This window comes from Bos mutus, chromosome 11 (assembly GCF_027580195.1).
Source record: "Bos mutus isolate GX-2022 chromosome 11, NWIPB_WYAK_1.1, whole genome shotgun sequence".
NCBI lineage: Eukaryota > Metazoa > Chordata > Mammalia > Artiodactyla > Bovidae > Bos > Bos mutus.
Genome location: NC_091627.1, coordinates 69,827,602 through 69,846,154, shown reverse-complemented (window position 1 = coordinate 69,846,154; position 18,553 = coordinate 69,827,602). Strand labels below are relative to the sequence as shown.

Genomic DNA, 18,553 nt, shown 5'->3' with positions numbered 1-18,553 from the left:
CTTCACAGCTGAATTCTACCAAAAATTTAGAGAAGAGCTAACACCTATCCTGCTCAAACTCTTCCAGAAAATTGCAGAGGAAGGTAAACTTCCAAACTCATTCTATGAGGCCACCATCACCCTAATACCAAAACCTGACAAAGATCCCACAAAAAAAGAAAACTACGGGCCAATATCACTGATGAACATAGATGCAAAAATCCTTAACAAAATTCCAGCAATCAGAATCCAACAACACATTAAAAAGATCATACACCATGACCAAGTGGGCTTTATCCCAGGGATGTAAGGATTCTTCAATATCCGCAAATCAATCAATGTAATACACCACATTAACAAATTGAAAAATAAAAACCATATGACTATCTCAATAGATGCAGAGAAAGCCTTTGACAAAATTCAACATCCATTTATGATAAAAACTCTCCAGAAAGCAGGAATAGAAGGAACATACCTCAACATAATAAAAGCTATATATGACAAACCCACAGCAAACATTATCCTCAATGGTGAAAAATTGAAAGCATTTCCTCTAAAGTTAGGAACAAGACAAGGGTGCCCACTTTCACCATTACTATTCAACATAGTTTTGGAAGTTTTGGCCACAGCAATCAGAGAAGAAAAAGAAATAAAAGGAATCCAAATTGGAAAAGAAGTAAAACTCACTATTTTCAGATGACATGATCCTCTACATAGAAAACCCTAAAGACTCCACCAGAAAATTACTAGAACTAATCAATGATTATAGTAAAGTTGCAGGATATACAAGCAACACACAGAAATCCCTTGCATTCCTATACACTAATAATGAGAAAACAGAAAGAGAAATTAAGGAAACAATTCCATTCACCACTGCAACGGAAAGAATAAAATACTTAGGAATATATCTACCTAGAGAAACTAAAGACCTATACATAGAAAACTATAAAACACTGGTGAAAGAAATCAAAGAGGACACTAATAGATGGAGAAATATACCATGTTCATGGATTGGAAGAATCAATATAGTGAAAATGAGTATACTACCCAAAGCAATTTATAGATTCAATGCAATCCCTATCAAGCTACCAACGATATTCTTCACAGAGCTAGAACAAATAATTTCACAATTTGTACGGAAATACAAAACCCTCGAATAGCCAAAGCTATCTTGAGAAAGAAGAATGGAACTGGAGGAATCAACCTACCTGACTTCAGGCTCTACTACAAAGCCACAGTTATCAAGACAGTATGGTACTGGCACAAAAACAGAAATATAGATCAATGGAACAAAATAGAAAGCCCAGAGATAAATCCACGCACATATGGACACCTTATCTTTGACAAAGGAGGCAAGAATATACAGTGGATTAAAGACAATCTCTTTAACAAGTGATGCTGGGAAATCTGGTCAACCACTTGTAAAAGAATGAAACTAGAACACTTTCTAACACCATACACAAAAATAAACTCAAAATGGATTAAAGATCTCAACGTAAGACCAGAAACTATAAAACTCCTAGAGGAGAACATAGGCAAAACACTCTCTGACATACATTACAGCAGGATCCTCTATGACCCACCTCCCAGAATATTGGAAATAAAAGCAAAAATAAACAAATGGGACCTAATTAACCTTAAAAGCTTCTGCACATCAAAGGAAACTATTAGCAAGGTGAAAAGGCAGCCTTCAGAATGGGAGAAAATAATAGCAAATGAAGCAACTGACAAACAACTAATCTCAAAAATATACAAGCAACTCCTCCAGCTCAACTCCAGAAAAATAAATGACCCAATCAAAAAATGGGCCAAAGAACTAAATAGACATTTCTCCAAAGAAGACATACAGATGGCTAGCAAACACATGAAAAGATGCTCAACATCATTCATTATCAGAGAAATGCAAATCAAAACCACTATGAGGTACCATTTCACACCAGTCAGAATGGCCATGATCCAAAAGTCTACAAGCAATAAATGCTGGAGAGGGTGTGGAGAAAAGGGAATGCTCTTACACTGTTGGTGGGAATGCAAACTAGTACAGCCACTGTGGAGAACAGTGTGGAGATTCCTTAAAAAACTGGAAATAGAACTGCCTTATGATCCAGCAATCCCACTGCTGGGCATACACCCTGAGGAAACCAGAAGGGAAAGAGACACGTGTACCCCAATGTTCATCGCAGCACTGTTTATAATAGCCAGGACATGGAAGCAACCTAGATGCCCATCAGCACATGAATGGACAAGAAAGCTGTGGTACATATACACAATGGAGTATTACTCAGCCATTAAAAAGAATACATTTGAATCAGTTCTAATGAGGTGGATGAAACTGGAGCCTATTATACAGAGTGAAGTAAGCCAGAAAGAAAAACACCAATACAGTATACTAACGCATATATGTGGAATTTAGAAAGATGGTAACAATAACCCAGTGTACGAGACAGCAAAAGAGACACTGATGTATAGAACAGTCTTATGGACTCTGTGGGAGAGGGAGAGGGTGGGAAGATTTGGGAGAATGGCATTGAAACATGCATAATATCATGTATGAAACGAGTTGCCAGTCCAGGTTCGATGCATGATACTGGATGTTTGGGGCTAGTGCAGTGGGACGACCCAGAGGGATGGTATGGGGAGGGAGGAGGGAGGAGGGTTCAGGATGGGGAACACATGTATACCTGTGGCAGATTCATTTCGATATTTGGCAAAACTAATACAAATTATAAAGTTTAAAAATAAAATAAAATTTTAAAATAAATAAATAGGCATTATATATATATATATAATCCTCAAGACAGATTATCCTTCACCCCATTAGCATTTTCTTTGGGGAACACTGTATAACAGTGAAAAGACACCCGCAGGGTGTCTGACAATTCAGCTCAATTCTGACACTATCTCCTGGAATAGAATCAGATTCCACAGGTAAAGGACTCAGTCCCTAGTTAGATATGAAAACTGTTTGAGTTAGGAATGAATTATCTTCTTCTTTTATACACCTTTACACCTAATTAAAATGCTATCCATGCAGTAGGTGGTCATTTGACTGTGATGTTACTTAAAGTATAAATATTCAGTCAGTATCACAATGAAAACTCTAAAAGCTATTTTAGGTTTTTTTGCTTTCTGATAATGAATATTCAAGTGGAAGCAAGAGAAGAGAACCACATGCATTTGCTTATTTTGGGGACCTCAAACTAAATCAGACTAGAGACCTCAAAACTCAAAAGTGGCTAAGCTGTATAACTCTCTTGTTTTTAATTAAATTTTCAGGGGCAGGTTTTTATTTTCAAAAATAGTATGTGCATCACTCTACAAGTTGGCATTTCTCTGCTGTTAGCTTTCTTAGTTCCTTTGGAATGTTGCTATTGTCAGTTCCTTCAGTGCTTCTAACATAATCTTCTTTGACATTTAGTCATCTTTTGTGTGGTTCATAGATTTTATTTCTTGAGTAAGTGTTAGGAATAGGTTTAGCTGTATGTTACAGAAAACCCAAGTAATACTGGCTGAAAGAAAACACAGATTTGTTTTTCTCTTACGTAAGAGATGTCCTGAGGATACAGTTAAGGCTCACGTGGCAGTTCTCTAGTCACAAGGACCCAGACTTCATGCTCTGTGTCTCCTCATTGTTGCAGGGTGGCTTCCACAGCTCCAGCTTTAGCATCCACAGTCCAGGCAGCAAGACGAAAGAAGAGAGGGACCTGCTTCCTGCCTGACTGGGTCATCTGCCTTTAAAGCGATTTCTTAGGAGCTCCATTCAGTGACTTGTGCTTCATTAGTCACAGGAAAGGGTGGTAAATAAATGCTTTTAGCTGGGCATATTGCCATGTCAAGTAAAACTAGGGTTCTCTTACTGCAGAAAAGGGGCTGAATGTGTATATATGGGCCATCTAGAGACTTCTGCCATAACTTAATTCCCAAGGGAGCAGAGTCTGCAATCCAGGCTTGGATGTGGACCATTTATCTGGGAGGTGATCCCAGGAAGCAGAATAATAGAGAAGGGAGAGTGAAATAGGAAAGCAAGAAAAGTCAGTGAAGGGTTGCTGTAGAGTTGGGCTCTGTTACCATAGGGCCAGGGGCACTGTGTCTCTGAGGACCCTCTGAAGAACCATGAAGAATGCATCTCCAGGACAGTTTCCCTCTCCCCATTCCCTAGGCTGGGGAGAAGCTGGGAGACTTCTCCACCGACTGTCCCATTGGTTTTCTCCAGGGGGATTAAACTCCCTTGCCTTTACTGATAAAAGTGATGAACGGTGTTCACAAAGACCCAGCCACTTTTTCCATGGGGAGTGTGTTAGTTTTCTATCCTTATGTAACAAATTACTACAAAATTAATAGCTTAAAATAACACTTGTTCATTAATTACTACAAAGTTAATTACTGACTCATTAGAAAAGACCCTGATGCTGGGAAAGATTGAAGGCAGGAGGAGTGGGGATGCTAGAGGATGAGATGGTTGGATGGCATCACTAACTAGATGGACACGAGTTTGAGCAAGCTCTAGATATTGGTGATGGACAGGGAAGCCTGGCATGCTGCAGTCCATGGGGTCGCAAAGAGTTGGACGTGACTAAGCGACTGAACTGAACTGACTGACAAAATTAATGGTTTAAAACAACACCCATTTATTCATTGAGTGTTGCAGTCAGATGTTTGACATGGTGTTGGACTGCACCCCACAGGCCTTCAAGTCATGTCCTTGCCCAGCCTCAAGAGTAAAGAAAGAGCCCAGAATCAGCAACAGAGACATCAGTGGTCTAATGGATGGGGGGAGCTTACATGTCTGAAGCAAGGTCCTAGAGCAATACCCCACCCTGTGTAGCAGATGGTGGGCAGGATGTCAGGTGAAGGGATTGGGGAAGGAGGAGGGAATTGACATCATCAGGCTGGCTCATCAGTTACCAGGGAAACCAGAGGAACACATCCCCTCACCACTCCTTTGATAAGCTATCATAGGGAAGTTCTCATCTACAGATTAGAACAATCATAGCTGGGGCTGGGACAAGTGTGTAGGCACTTACTGACTAGGCTCTATGGTTAAGAACGTAGGTCAGTCATGTGAGTAGGATGTAGGTGGAGCAGGGACTGGTCAAGTAGGAGATGTGCAGAGAACAAGAGAACAGCCATCTTGGGTGGCCTGATCATACACATGGCATTGCTGGATTCTCTGACTGGGGCAAAACAAAGCTGAAAACAAGATGTTGAATGGGCTGAGTTCTCATCTAAAGGCACTGGTGAAAAACCCACCTCCAAGCACTTTTGAGTTGTTGGCAGAATTCAGTTTTCTGTGGTTGTAGGACTGAGGTTTCTGCTTCTGTGTGTGTCTGTGTTAGTCATTCAGTCGTGTCCAACTCTGTGACCCCATGGACTGTAGACTGTCAGGCTCCTCTGTCCATGGAATTCTCCAGGCAAGAATACTGAAGTGGGTTGCTATTCCCTCTCCAAGGAATCTTCCCAACCCAGGGATTGAACCCTGGTCTCCTGCACTGTAGACAGATTCTGCTTTGTAGACTGTCTGGGCCACCAGGGAAGCCCAGGTTTCTGCTTACATGCTGGCTATTTTCTGGGGTTAACTCTCAACTCTCAGGAGCCTTGTGGCTCTCTCTGTCTTTAAGCCAGCAACTATGCATTGAATCCTTTTTTGTGCTTCAAATCTGATGTCCTCTTCTGCCATTTACAGAGAACAATTTAGTGGTTTTTAGTATATATACAATATTGTACAACCATTATCTTTTTGTAGAATATTTTCATCACCCCATTAAGAATCCTTATATCCATTATATAAGTCACTCCCCCTACTTTCTAACCTACTACTAACCTACTTTCTGTCTCTATGGATTTGCCTGTTCATATAAATGATATCTTACAATATGTAGTCCTTTGTGACTGACTTATTTTACTTAGCATAATGTTTTCCAAGACTTATCCACGTTGTGGCATGTATGAATACTTCATTCTTTTTTGTGACTGAATAATATTCCATCATATGAATATACCACATCTTGTTTACCCATTCATCACTTCTTGGACATTTAGATTGTTCTCACTTCTTGGCTATTATGAATAATGTTGTTATGAACATTCATGACATAGTTTCATGTGGACATGTTTTTAGTTCTCTTAAAATTCCTGGGTCCTTTGGTAACTCTATGTTGAACTTTTTGAAGAGTAGCCAAACTGGTTCCCAAAGTGACTGTACCATTTTACAAAGCAGTATATGAGAGTTTTCTCCACAACCTCACTAATGCTTATTCCAGTCTTTTTAATTTCGGCACCCTAGTGAGCATGTGGTGATATCTCATTTGGTTTTGATTTGCTTTTCCCCAGTGATTAATGATGTTGAACATTTTTCATATGTTTATTAGCTATTTGTGTATACTCTTAGGAGAAATTTCTGTCCAAATCTCTTGACTGTCTTTAAAACGTTTAGGTTATTTGTCTTTTTAATTGTTGAGTTGTAAGAGTTCTTTCTTTCTTTTTTTTTTTACATCCTGCATACTAGACCCCTATCAGATATAGAATTTGCAAATATTTTCTCCCCTTCTATGGATTCCTTTTCTTGATGGTGTCTTTGTAGCACACTCTTCTTTTATTTTGATGATGTTCATGTTTCTTTTGCTGCTCATGCTCTTGTTGTCACATATTAGAAATCTTGCTTAAGCTAAAGTCATGAAAATTTATACCTATTTTTTCTAAGCATTTATATGTTGAGCTCTTATATTTAGGTCTTTGATTCACTTTGAGTTAATTTTTACATATGGTATATGGTTAGGGATCCCACTTTATCCTTTTGCACTTAGGTATCCAGTTTTCCCAGCAACATTTGTTAAAGAGACTATTCTTTCCCCACTGAATAATCTTGATACCCTTGTAGAAAATCAATTCACTATGGGTGCATAGACACATTTCTGAACCCTAAGTTCTAGTCTGTTGGTCCATAACTTGTTCATATGCCAGGACCACACAGTTTTGATTACTGGTTATAGTAAGTTTTGAAATTGGAAACTGTGAGACCTCCAACTTTAGTCTTCTTTTTGAAGATGTTTTTGGCTATTTGTAGTTCCTTGCAATTCTATATGAATTTTAAGACCAGGTTGTCCATTTCTGCAAAAAAATGAAGTTGAAATTTTAATGCAGATTTTACCGAAACTGTAGATCAATTTGGGAGTATTGACATCTTAACAATATTAAGTCTTGGAATTAATAACCATGGGATTTCTTTTCATTTATTTAGGTCTTCTTTAATTTCTTTCAACAATGTTTTATAGTTTTTAGTGCATAGTGTTGCACTTCTTTTGTTAAATTTATCCCTAAGTATTTTATTCCTTTTGATTCTATTGTTAATAGGATTGTTTTCTTAATTTTATTTTCAGATTTTTTCATTGCCAAATATACAGAAATACAATTGGTTTTTGGATTTGATCTTGTATTGTGCAGCCTTGCTGAACCCATTATTGGTTCTGATAGTTTTTCAGTGGATTTCTTAGGATTGTCTGTCTACAGAATCATATCATCTGCACATAGAGATAGTTTTCCTTCTTCCTTTCCAATCTGAAAGTGAAAGTGACTGTCACTCAGTCGTGTCTGACTCTTTGCGACCTCGTGGACTATATAGTCCATGAAATTCTCTGGGCCAGAATACTGGAGTGGGTAGCCTTTCCTTTCTCCAGAGAATCTTCCCAACCCAGGGATCGAATCCAGGTCACACATATTGCAGGTGGATTCTTTACCAGCTGAGCCACAAGGAAAGCCCAAGAATACTGGAGTGAGTAGCCTATCCCTTCTCCAGCGGATCATCCTGACCCAGGAATTGAACTGGGGTCTCCCGCATTGCAGGCAGATTCTTCACCAACTGAGCTATCAATCTGGGTGTCTTATATTTATGTTTCTTGCCTAATTGCCCTGACTAGAACCTGCAGTACAAGGTTGAGTAGAAGTAGTAGTGAGGGCAGATATCTCATCTTAATCTTAGGGGGAAATCTTTCACCATTAAGAATAATGTTAGCTATGGGTTTCTTATAAATGTCTTTCAGAAGGTTGAAAAGACTCCTTTTTATTCCTATTTTGTTGAGTGGTTTTTAATCATGAAAGGGTGCTAGATTTTGTCCATCCGTTTTTCTGTGTCTCTTGAATTGGTCAGGTGTTTTGATTTTCCTTCTTTCTATTGATATAATGTATTGCATTGATTTTAGAAGTTGTACATGTATATAATGGAATATTACCAGGCCTTAAAAAGGAATGCAGTTGACTCAGTTCTAATGAGGTGGATGAACCTAGATACAGAGTGAAGTAAGTAAGAAAGAGAAAAGCAAATATCATGTATTAATGCATGTATACAGCATCTAGAGAGATGGAAGTGCAGGGCAGTCTAGCAGCTGATGCCCTTTATCTGCAGGGCAGCAGTGGAGATGCAGATGTAGAGAACAGACTTGTGGGCACCAGAGGGAAAGAAGAGGAACGAACTGAGAAAGAAGCACTGAAACATATACATCACCATATGTAAAATTAGGTAGCCAGTGGAAATCTACTGTATGACACAGGGCACTCAAACCCAGTGCTCTGGAGAACCTAGAGGAGTGGGAAGGGGTGGGGGTGGGAGAGAGGTTCAAGAGGGAGGGGACATATGTATACCTATGGCTAATTCATGTTGGTGTATGGCAGAAACCAACACAATATTGTAAAGCAATTATCCTCCAATTAAAAATAAATAAAAAATACATTGAACCTAGGGTACTCTGTTTTGTCTTTTTAAATTAGTTCTAATGAGATGGATGAAACTGGAACCTATTATACAGAGTGAAGTAAGCCAGAAAGAAAAACACCAATACAGTATACTAACGCATATATATTGAATTTAGAAAGATGCTAACAATAACCCTGTGTACGAGACAGCAAAAAGAGACACTGATGTATAGATCAGTCTTATGGACTCTGTGGGAGAGGGAGAGGGTGGGGAGATTTGGGAGAATGGCATTGAAACATGTAAAATATCATGTATGAAACGAGTCGCCAGTCCAGGTTCGATGCACGATACTGGATGCTTGGGGCTGGTGCACTGGGACCACCCAGAGGGAGGGTATGGGGAGGAAGGAGGGAGGAGGGTTCAGGATGGGGAACACAGGTATACCTGTGGCGGATTCATTTCGATATTTGGCAAAACTAATACAATACTGTAAAGTTTAAAAATAAAATAAAATTAAAAAAAAATTAATTTATTTTTTAATTGAAGGATAATTGCTTTACAGAATTGTGTTGGTTTCTACCAAACATCAACATGAATCAGCTTAGAGTACTCTTGCAATGTTTTTTCCTTAAAAAAAAAAAAAAAGTGATTTGTTTTATGAATTTCCTTATAAGTCTGAAATTTTTTTCATTTGCATTATAGATTATATCTTTCCTGGATATAGGGTTCTTGGAATACAGTCCTTTTTTCTTTAAAACCTACATACATCTCTCAGGTTCCTGAGTGGCTTATGAAAGATCCAGTGGCAGTGTATTTATTTTTACCTTTGTGGGTAGTCTTTTCTCGCTCTCTTTATGACTTGATTATTACTCTTAAACTACAAAAACTTCATCATAATTTGTCAGTTATGTGTCTTCCCCTGCCCCAATTATAAATACCTGGCATTTGGTGAACTCCTTTGATCTGAAAATTCAATTCTTTCTTCAGCACAGAAGTTTTTCTATTTGATCATTGCTTCTGTTCTTTTTGCTTTTTCTGAATATTTGCATATTAGGCTTTCTGCATGTGTCTTGAATGCCTCATATTTTTACCAGTAATTTATATTTCTTTGTATTTTTTGCTTTATTATATAATAGTTCCTTTACTTCATTTTCCAGTTTACTAGTTTAGTTTTCATCACTAGCCATTTTTCTTCCTCTACTGGAATTTTAACCCCAGCTTTCATGTTTTTTTAAGCCCCTCCAAAATTTTTTATAGTTATTCTCTTTGGGTAGCCTCTTAAACATTCTTCTTACACTGTTATTGTTTTTTGCATTGACTTGGCCTTGGTAGAAGGTGCGTGTTCTGTCCATTCTGGTTTCCCTAGTTTGAGCTGTTATGTAGTCTATCAGATGTCTATGAAGTTTCTTTGCTTCTTTAGGTCAAAGGAGTGTGTTCTTCCTAATAGCTCCTGAGGTGTGGTGAAGTCTGTCGGGGCACAGTGGATATTGTCAATAACCCACAGGAACTGAGCTCAAAAACTGAAACACATCGGGGTGTAAAGAGGCTATTTTAGTCAAAGGCAAGATGAAGAACCAGGAGGAACTAGTCAGAATTGAAGAGGTAACGCTAAAGAGAAGCATATAGGCCATGTGAGGGGCAGAAACCTCCATTCTTGACAGGGAGGACTGCTGTTCGTTCTTGTCCTTGCTGCTGCTGCTGCTAAGTTGCTTCAGTCGTGTCCGACTCTATGCGACCCGATAGACGGCAGCCCGCCAGGCTCCCCCGTCCCTGGGATTCTCCAGGCAAGAACACTGGAGTGGGTTGCCATTTCCTTCTCCCATGCGTTAGAGTGAAAAGTGAAACTGAAGTCGCTCAGTCGTGTCCGACTCTTCGAGACCCCATGGACTGCAGCCTACCAGGCTCCTCCGTCCGTGGGATTTTCCAGGCAAGAGTACCAGAGTGGGGTGCCATCGCTTTCTCCGAAATAATTATGAGTAATGTACTAATCAAGCAAATTCCCTTTTAGAAGATAATTTTCTAGATATTTACGGTCATATTCTCTTTAATTTATGTATTTACTGTTCTAATTTACTTCTGTTCTTGTTCAAGTATCACATGGTAGCAGCAGTTTGTTGAAGTTTACCTGGGACTGATGCATACTGTTGGGAAAGAATAAAGCTGTTGTATTGTTTTAATGTAAGCTTACCTTTCATTTTTTTTAAAAAAGTATTTATTTGGCTGTGCTAGGTCTTACTTAGTTGCAGCATGTGGAATCTCATTCCCTGACCCAGGGACAAACCTGGGCGCCCTGCACTAGGAGCTCTGAGTCTTAGCCACTGGACCATCAGGGAAGTCCCAGATATAAGCTTACCTTTTGATGGGACATGCAAACCCTGCCCCCCACCATACCTCTCTTACACCTGACACTTCCCACATTTTTGTCAAATCCCCTCTCCTTGAACACATTTGGCTTTTAAGTTTGGGACCTTGGCCTCAAGATGTCATTGCAATCAATTTGCTTGCAAATATTTTTCATAAACATTTATGATGGATAATGTTGTGAACTAGAGGCACAGGTCATGAATTGCAGTTTAGATCTGTTATTTACCATCATTGCTGGCTATGCTTAGAGAGTGACTTTGAATTGTTTTCCTACCTAATTAAAAAGTTTTTTTTCCCAAGACTTGTGATGTTTATAAAATGTTTATATCCCAAACATATTATTATATGTTTTCATCTAATTAAGTTGTCTGTCACTTTGCTAAAGGTATAGTTAGTAAATTCTTCCTTTATTCTGTCTGGCTCAAAATGAACATACTAAACGGCACTTTGAAAACAGGACAGTTTATCCTCTGTGCTTTGACAGACCTCAGACTCGTAGTTTTCACGAATGATATCCTTTATTTATACCTGCTGCCTATTAGCATTATATAAATTCTCCATAGTATTGGTGTGTCTTTGTTTCCTGAAACAGGTGTACCAATCCATTTACTTTAGTTCAATTGAATCCTCTTGTGATCTTTTCCACAATTGTAGAGTAAGTAAAATTCACTTACTCTGAAATGTAATTTGGAAATGCAAACTAAATGTTCCCCTGTAGGGGGTGCAATCTGTTTTAAACTCTTAGTATGTGTAATGAGAGCACTATAGAGGGAACATTCAGAGGCTTCCTCCATATTAACACAGGTTATTCAAATGATTTGAAAATCTTGTATGTTTGATAGCCAGTGTTTTCCTCAAGTTATAAAATCTGCATAATGTTAGAGTAAATGCAATAAACTTACTTTTTATTATGGTTTTGGGCATTGCATTAATCAGGGTGCTCCAGAGAAGCAGAATCTATAGTATGTGTATGTGGTATACTAATATATGTATATACGCACAATGCACACAGCATTCATGGGCATCCATATGTGTGTGTATATATGGAAAAAGAGAAAGAGGTTTATTATTGTAGCAGCTAGCAGATCTGAAATCTGTAGGGTAGGCAGGCTGACTGGCAATTCAGGTAAAATAGTTAAGTCACAGGCTGGAGGCAGAATTCCTTCTCTCAGAAACTTTAGTCTTGGTTCCTAACGTCTTCAACTGATTGAATGTGGTTCACCCACATTATGGAGAATAATCTGCTTTACTTAAAGTTAACTGATTATAAATATGAATCAAATCTTAAAAATCTTTACAGCAACGTCTAGTCAAGTGTTTAACCAAACAACTGAGCACCATAGTCTAGCCATGTTGACACATAAAATTAATTATCAGTAGCATCTTGCATACATTTTTGTCAGTGTAGGTATGAATCACAAAGATAATAGTAGCTGGATTTTTGGAGTAGCTTGGACTCAAAATTTAGTACAACTCTCTAGTAATAAAGGTTCAAATGTATATTTTAGTACTCCAAAGTTGAGTGGGTGGAACATAAAACATACAAGTCATGCCATCCTTCTTTTTTTAAAAATTTTATTTTCTATTGGAGTTTAATTGATTTACAATATTGTGTTAGTTTCAGGTATACAACAAAATGATTCAGTTATACACATATCTACATCCATTCCCTTTTTCAGATTCTTTTCCCAAATACATTATTATAGAAGATTGAATAAAGTTCCCTGTGCTGTACAATATATCCTTGTTGATTATAAACTATCCTTCTTTTCAGTTTGGACTTTTTCCATAATATTTTTTGAGGTAATCTATAATAGTGTTATTTCAGTTTGTCCTTTGAAGCTTAGCTTTCAAGTTCTCTGTGCATTCAAAATTGGGCATTGTTGAACACATAATTAGAATAGTGGTCAAAATGTGGATTAGAGAAAGAAGGTTGAAAAACTTGCTATCCTGTGGAATTTCTGAAATCCTAAAATGATTATAACACAAAATGTTCCAGGACCTCACACATATCCGTAAAATGTATCTTCTGGGCTATGTTCCTCCTGTGGTTGGTGTATGCTTCCAACTCGGAGAGATGTCGAGCTTGCTTTTTGTTTGACCTTGCATGATTCAGTTGGAGGTCGTCTAGTTGGATTCATCCTCTAATATTTTTGTTTGTTTATTTTTGTCTCTAAGTTTTTCTTTCTCTTACATAGTTTAATTCACTTAAAAATCATTTTAGTTATTTTTTTCCCCTGTAGCCCTAGAGTGGATCTCTCTCTGTCTCCTTTCTTCTTTCTCTTTAAGTGCTGATCCTGATATTAATAATATACTGTCCTTAATCTTGGACTTCTTATTTTCAACTTATATGACAGTCTTGTTTTCCCTGAGAATACTACGATGTTGTTATTAAATCCTAGAATGGTGAATGGAAGTTAAGCGTGTGTGTGTATCTTTTTAATTGTTGGAGCTTGATCTCTACATGACTTTTCATTTTATGATGGAAAGCAGACTTTCCATTAGCTTGGAATCATGTGACTCCCAGGGTTGGGCAGGAAATTAGTTTTTGTCCAAAATAGCAGGATACAACAGAAGTGATTTTCTTAGCTCCAAAGCCGCTCTGCTGCAGAAACACAAATTGAAATAGTGGCTTAGTGATTGACTTAACTCATTAGGAAGCCTGCTGATAAGAATTTATGTTTAGACTTTGGAAAGGAAGAAGAGATTTTTTTTCCCCAGGTCTTGCAATAGATCCCAGTTACAGGGAACAGTAAAAAGAAAAAAATGTGACTTTCATATAGTATTGAGCAATACTCTGTCTCATAAATCAAATTTTATAGGATTAGTCATTTGTAAGATTGTATCCTTATACCCTATTGTGATTGTATATGTTGATTATACTTTGATTTCTCCATTATTAGAGAAAAGTATTGAGGAAATGACAAAAACAAGTTTTGGGTTTATTTTTTAATTAATTTATTTGGGCAAGCTCAGCTTTTTCAAGCTGTTTATTTTTGCAGATGTATTTCATCAGTTCTTAAGAACGAAGCTAGGAATGTGTGCTGGCTTCCAGGTTAGTACCACCCAGGAATTTAAAAAAATCTGTTTTCTTAAAATATTTCTTTTTTTTGTGGGGGAGATAGGGAATTTTTTCATTTATTCTGGCTAAGTAGATTTTTAAAATATATTTAAATAAGGTATTTTAAATACTGTCTTTGAATATACTGCTTTTTTCATTCCATATTGAAGATTTGACTTGTTTGGGGAATTTATTATTTCACAGTTAATGGTTTTTATGGAAAGGAGGTAAAAGTTACTCATGTTTTTATTTTCTCTGGAAAATTTGAATGTACTATTTGCATCATTTTAGAATTGTTTCTTATCATTCAGAGAGCCTTCTATAGAGGTTAGTCTCTAAGGATATCAATACTTGCTATTAGATTGTGACTATATGTTCCATCAACAAAATTATCCTCTTCTTGTAGAGTATTTCTTACACAGCTAAAGTAACTATATTAAGACAGGGTTCTGACACAGTTTCTTTAAACCAGACTGGAGTAAAAAGAGCTGAGAAAATGACCTTCATTTTGCAAACATTTATTAAGCCTTCCAGTTGTGACAGGCTCTGACGCCATCCTGTCTCTACAGAAATTGACAGTTTAGACAAAAATGACAGCAGCTATATTCAGTATAGTTACTGTTACAAAAGGGTTTCTTTTCCTGATGGTGTCCGTTTCTGGCCACCTCCAGATGGCCTGCCACTTTGAGCTTGGAAGTTGGGAAACAAAACAGATGCAAGGATGCAGAACAACTTCATTTGAAATAAAAAAGAGAACCATGGTACTATGCTATTTTTCTATTAAATCCTAGATAAAGCTAACCTATGTCATGAAGCAGAGTTCCTCAAGTTGAGGGACGTATCCTATCTTCTTGAAGAATAAAACTGCTGTGGACTTCTTGTATTGACTGAAACTATTACAATATTACTTAAATTGCTCATTTTTCTTGTATTATGTTATTTAGTATGCACAGAATATATTACTTAGCGTGCACACATGTATTTTATGCTTATAACTTATGCTAAATAAAATCAAAACAAATGTAGAAATTAAATATGACAACACCATTACAGTTCAGATGAACATTATAATTGAGTTTAAATCAACATGGATTTAGTGAGATGGGTGACACTGCTTTGCTGAAACAGTATTGATATAGAGAATTTTAGCAGAAAGATGTCACCCTAACTGTGCTTCCATGGTTCATCTGTTTTCTGTATTTGGATTTTGATAATACTTACTCAGCAAATGCCTGTTTACATAGTATGTTATTCAAACAATATTAAAAGCTTTATGTCTCTGATTGGAACTTAGGCAAACCAAACCTCACCTTTGCCAATGAGTAGTCTTGAAACAGCACATTAAAAATGTATCACTTGGCCACTGTGTAAAGCTTTATTACTTGGGAAAAAAGCTAGCCTAACTGATACGTTCATTATGTTAGTATCTGATGCAACTATTGCTAAGGATCAGGGGTACAGAAACTCTTTTTGGAAAATGAAGACCATACTTATTTCTAGTAAATTGATATGAGTTGACACAGTCAGAGATGTTGCTAGTCTCTTCCACCTCTTTGCTTATATAAAGCCTTCTAGTTATAGCTTTCCTAGATGTTAATCAACCAACTCAGTTGCACATACAAACTACTGCATAAAAATCATAAAGCAATACGCAGTTGCACAGGGTCATCCCAGAAAGGCAGACTATCCTTAAAACTTTTTTTTTTTAATGGTCATAAAAATAAAAAAAAATTTTTAATATCATAAGACTTTAATAATAATATTCATAGACCTTAGTTTGAGAAATACTGCTATCGGGTACTCAGCAGTTCCTGATGGGGAGAACCAGATTTCTATCTGCGTATGCTGGTAAATAGGTTCTCAATTCTAGATCCACTATTAAAGTACAACATTACACTGCTATTTACATTTGATGTCCAGGACCAGACATGAAATACAAAGAATTTAGGTATGTCCTAGGTTTTGAGACAAGCCTAACTAGGGGAAGTTCTTGCTCTATGGAGGCTGTGAGCATTATGCTCTGCTTAGCTGAGGTGAAAGACTGACTATAAAGACTGTCTTTGATGTCTTCTATAACCAGACCGGGCTACGGGCAGTGCTGTTACTTCTCTGTTTGAGAATATAATTTTTATTTTACTCTGAAGACATGATGTTCAATTTCCAGGTTCTACTGGTTATATATAATTCCTAGATATTATAAGTGACTCACTTACTAAAGAATAAATTTAACTCTAGGCTCACCAGTTTTTTTCCCCTACCCTTTACATCTACCACTTCTCTACATTACAGTGCTGTCTTTCTTCTACAACTTTAAAATTCATTATTTCTATCTCTAATTTATCTGAAGGGTAGAACAATCAGTGCTTGAAAATTTAGTTAGAGTAAACCTGTATCTCTCACGATGCCAGGAATTTTGTTTTAGTCCTTTTTTGTTTTCTAATTTATTTTTAGCTAATTTATATATGGCAGGATTTCAACCAGGGGTGTTAACATGTTTACATTTGGTAAAGGGATGGTTGTAAGCTGCACCTACTGCCTGCTTTAGAACTTGGCACATAGTAGGTATTCATTGTAGGTGAATGAAGAGATACACAAATGAAGAAATGAATGAATGATGAATGAATTTGGTATTCGGTGTAGTAAGAGGGGCGATGGTGTAACCATGTTAGATTTTTAGCAGGGCATGGTTTAGATTGTTTTTCCATTTGAAGCTGGAGACTTTTTTTGTTGTTGTTAACTGATCTTCATGTTACCTAAGCTTTTATTTATTTTTGGAGATGTTGAAATCTTGGAAAATTTGTTAATTCCTCTGGCTAATGACACTTAGGGAGAGCATGATCTCTGGATAACTGTAGTGGATGGGTTGCCTTTCATATTAGAGGAAACAGTTGTCATAGATAATGCATCAAATTGCGCATAGACTTTCTACTGTTTTGCTTTTTAATTTTAGTTTGAGTTCATCCATCATCCTGGAGCCTCAGATGTAATCTCTTTTTTCCTTGGACTGCTGACTGAATTAATTTCTCTGTGCTTTACTGGGGCTGGAATAACCCAGTTATGATCATGTTAATAGTGGTTTGTCATTGTAGGCCTTTACTGTCTACTTCCCTGCTTCCAGCATCAAAACAGGAGTGAAAACACTAAAAGAGTACAAAGAAAATGGCTTTATTTCTGACATGGCACACACAGCTTATTCCATATGACCCTGGTGATAAGTGTGAAACTGAGGAGCTCATGTGCTGCGTTCTTCATTAGTCAGTTCCCCCGTTGGGTTAGCAGATTTCCTTTTATACAATAGTTGTATAATTTGTAGCTGCACTATAGTCAGATGCATTTGAAAAATCAAGTTCATTTCATTTTGATTAAATGAATAAATATATTCCTGTATAAAAATATTCAAAAACTTTATGTAAAGAGGAAAATTTAAGTCACCTGTTATCCTACCACCTAGAAATAACCACAGTTTAATAGAAACTATCTCTTTTTTATGTCTTGGCTATTTTCACCAAGAAAAAATTTTTAAATACATTTTTTAAAATTATCTGGGTAATATAAATTTACTTCTAGAAAAATTAGATGATATAGGTTAAATAAAAAGAATACTCATTAAATACCATCTAGAGATAGTTGATATTAAGATTTTGATATGTATTCTTCCAGAATTTTAACTACATAATAAAATATGTAAATTTATGATGAGGTACACAATTTTTTATAAAACTGGAAGCATGCCATACATAATTAGGTATAATTATTTTGTAAATATCTTTGTGTCAGTAAATATATATACCCCTATCATTATTACTAATAGCTTATGACATGCCGTTGTTTTGATTATAAAATAAATTTAACAAAGCTAAGATGATTAAAAATTAGGCCATTAAAAACTTGTTTGATAATTGCTTATGTTGGAGTTTGTACCATACATAATTCTTACATCTTTATGAATCCAGTCTGTTGGTTTCACTATGATTTCTGCCTTTGGGATCATGCTTAGTAATTCCTTCACAATACAAATATTTTAAAATTATTCAGGCCTGTGTTCTTTTATTTATTTATTTTTCTGTGGTCTTTTAGTACTTTGGTATTTTCTATTTTAAAACTAAAACCAATATAGAATTTATCTTACATATTATGAGACAGGAATCTATTTATTTCTAAATCCTTTAAATAAGTTATGCCTCTGCCAGTTTTGTCATAAACAATGATCTGTATAAATAAATGGATCTGTTCCTAGGCCTTAAAGTTTTGTTTCATTGATTTATTCCATTCTTTTGCAAGATCCATACTGTTTTAATTATTGAGTGTTTATAGTATGCTTCAGTGGATGTCTGGTTGAGCCAAACCTCTTAAAATTTTTTGGCTAGTCTGACAGTTGGTCATCTTCCAGATCAACAAATGTGAGAATAATCTGTCAAGTTTCAATCATTTTTTGTAACTTGAATTTTTTTCTTAAAATTGTG

At 36.6% G+C, this 18,553-nt stretch overlaps 1 protein-coding gene across 8 annotated transcripts in view; it reads left to right on the top strand.

Annotated features, from left to right (window-relative positions):
- The window catches only part of ACYP2 (acylphosphatase 2), a 178,467-nt gene that overhangs the window by 73,062 nt on the left and 86,852 nt on the right, over positions 1-18,553 (top strand). Inside the window, exon 4 of one of the 8 annotated variants that reach the window (XM_070379582.1) lies at positions 14,032-14,084. The exons of the other annotated variants lie outside the window; for them this stretch is intronic. Coding sequence (XP_070235683.1) covers positions 14,032-14,084 — 53 coding nt within the window. The remainder of the gene's footprint in view (positions 1-14,031; positions 14,085-18,553) is intronic. 8 annotated transcript variants of the gene reach the window in all.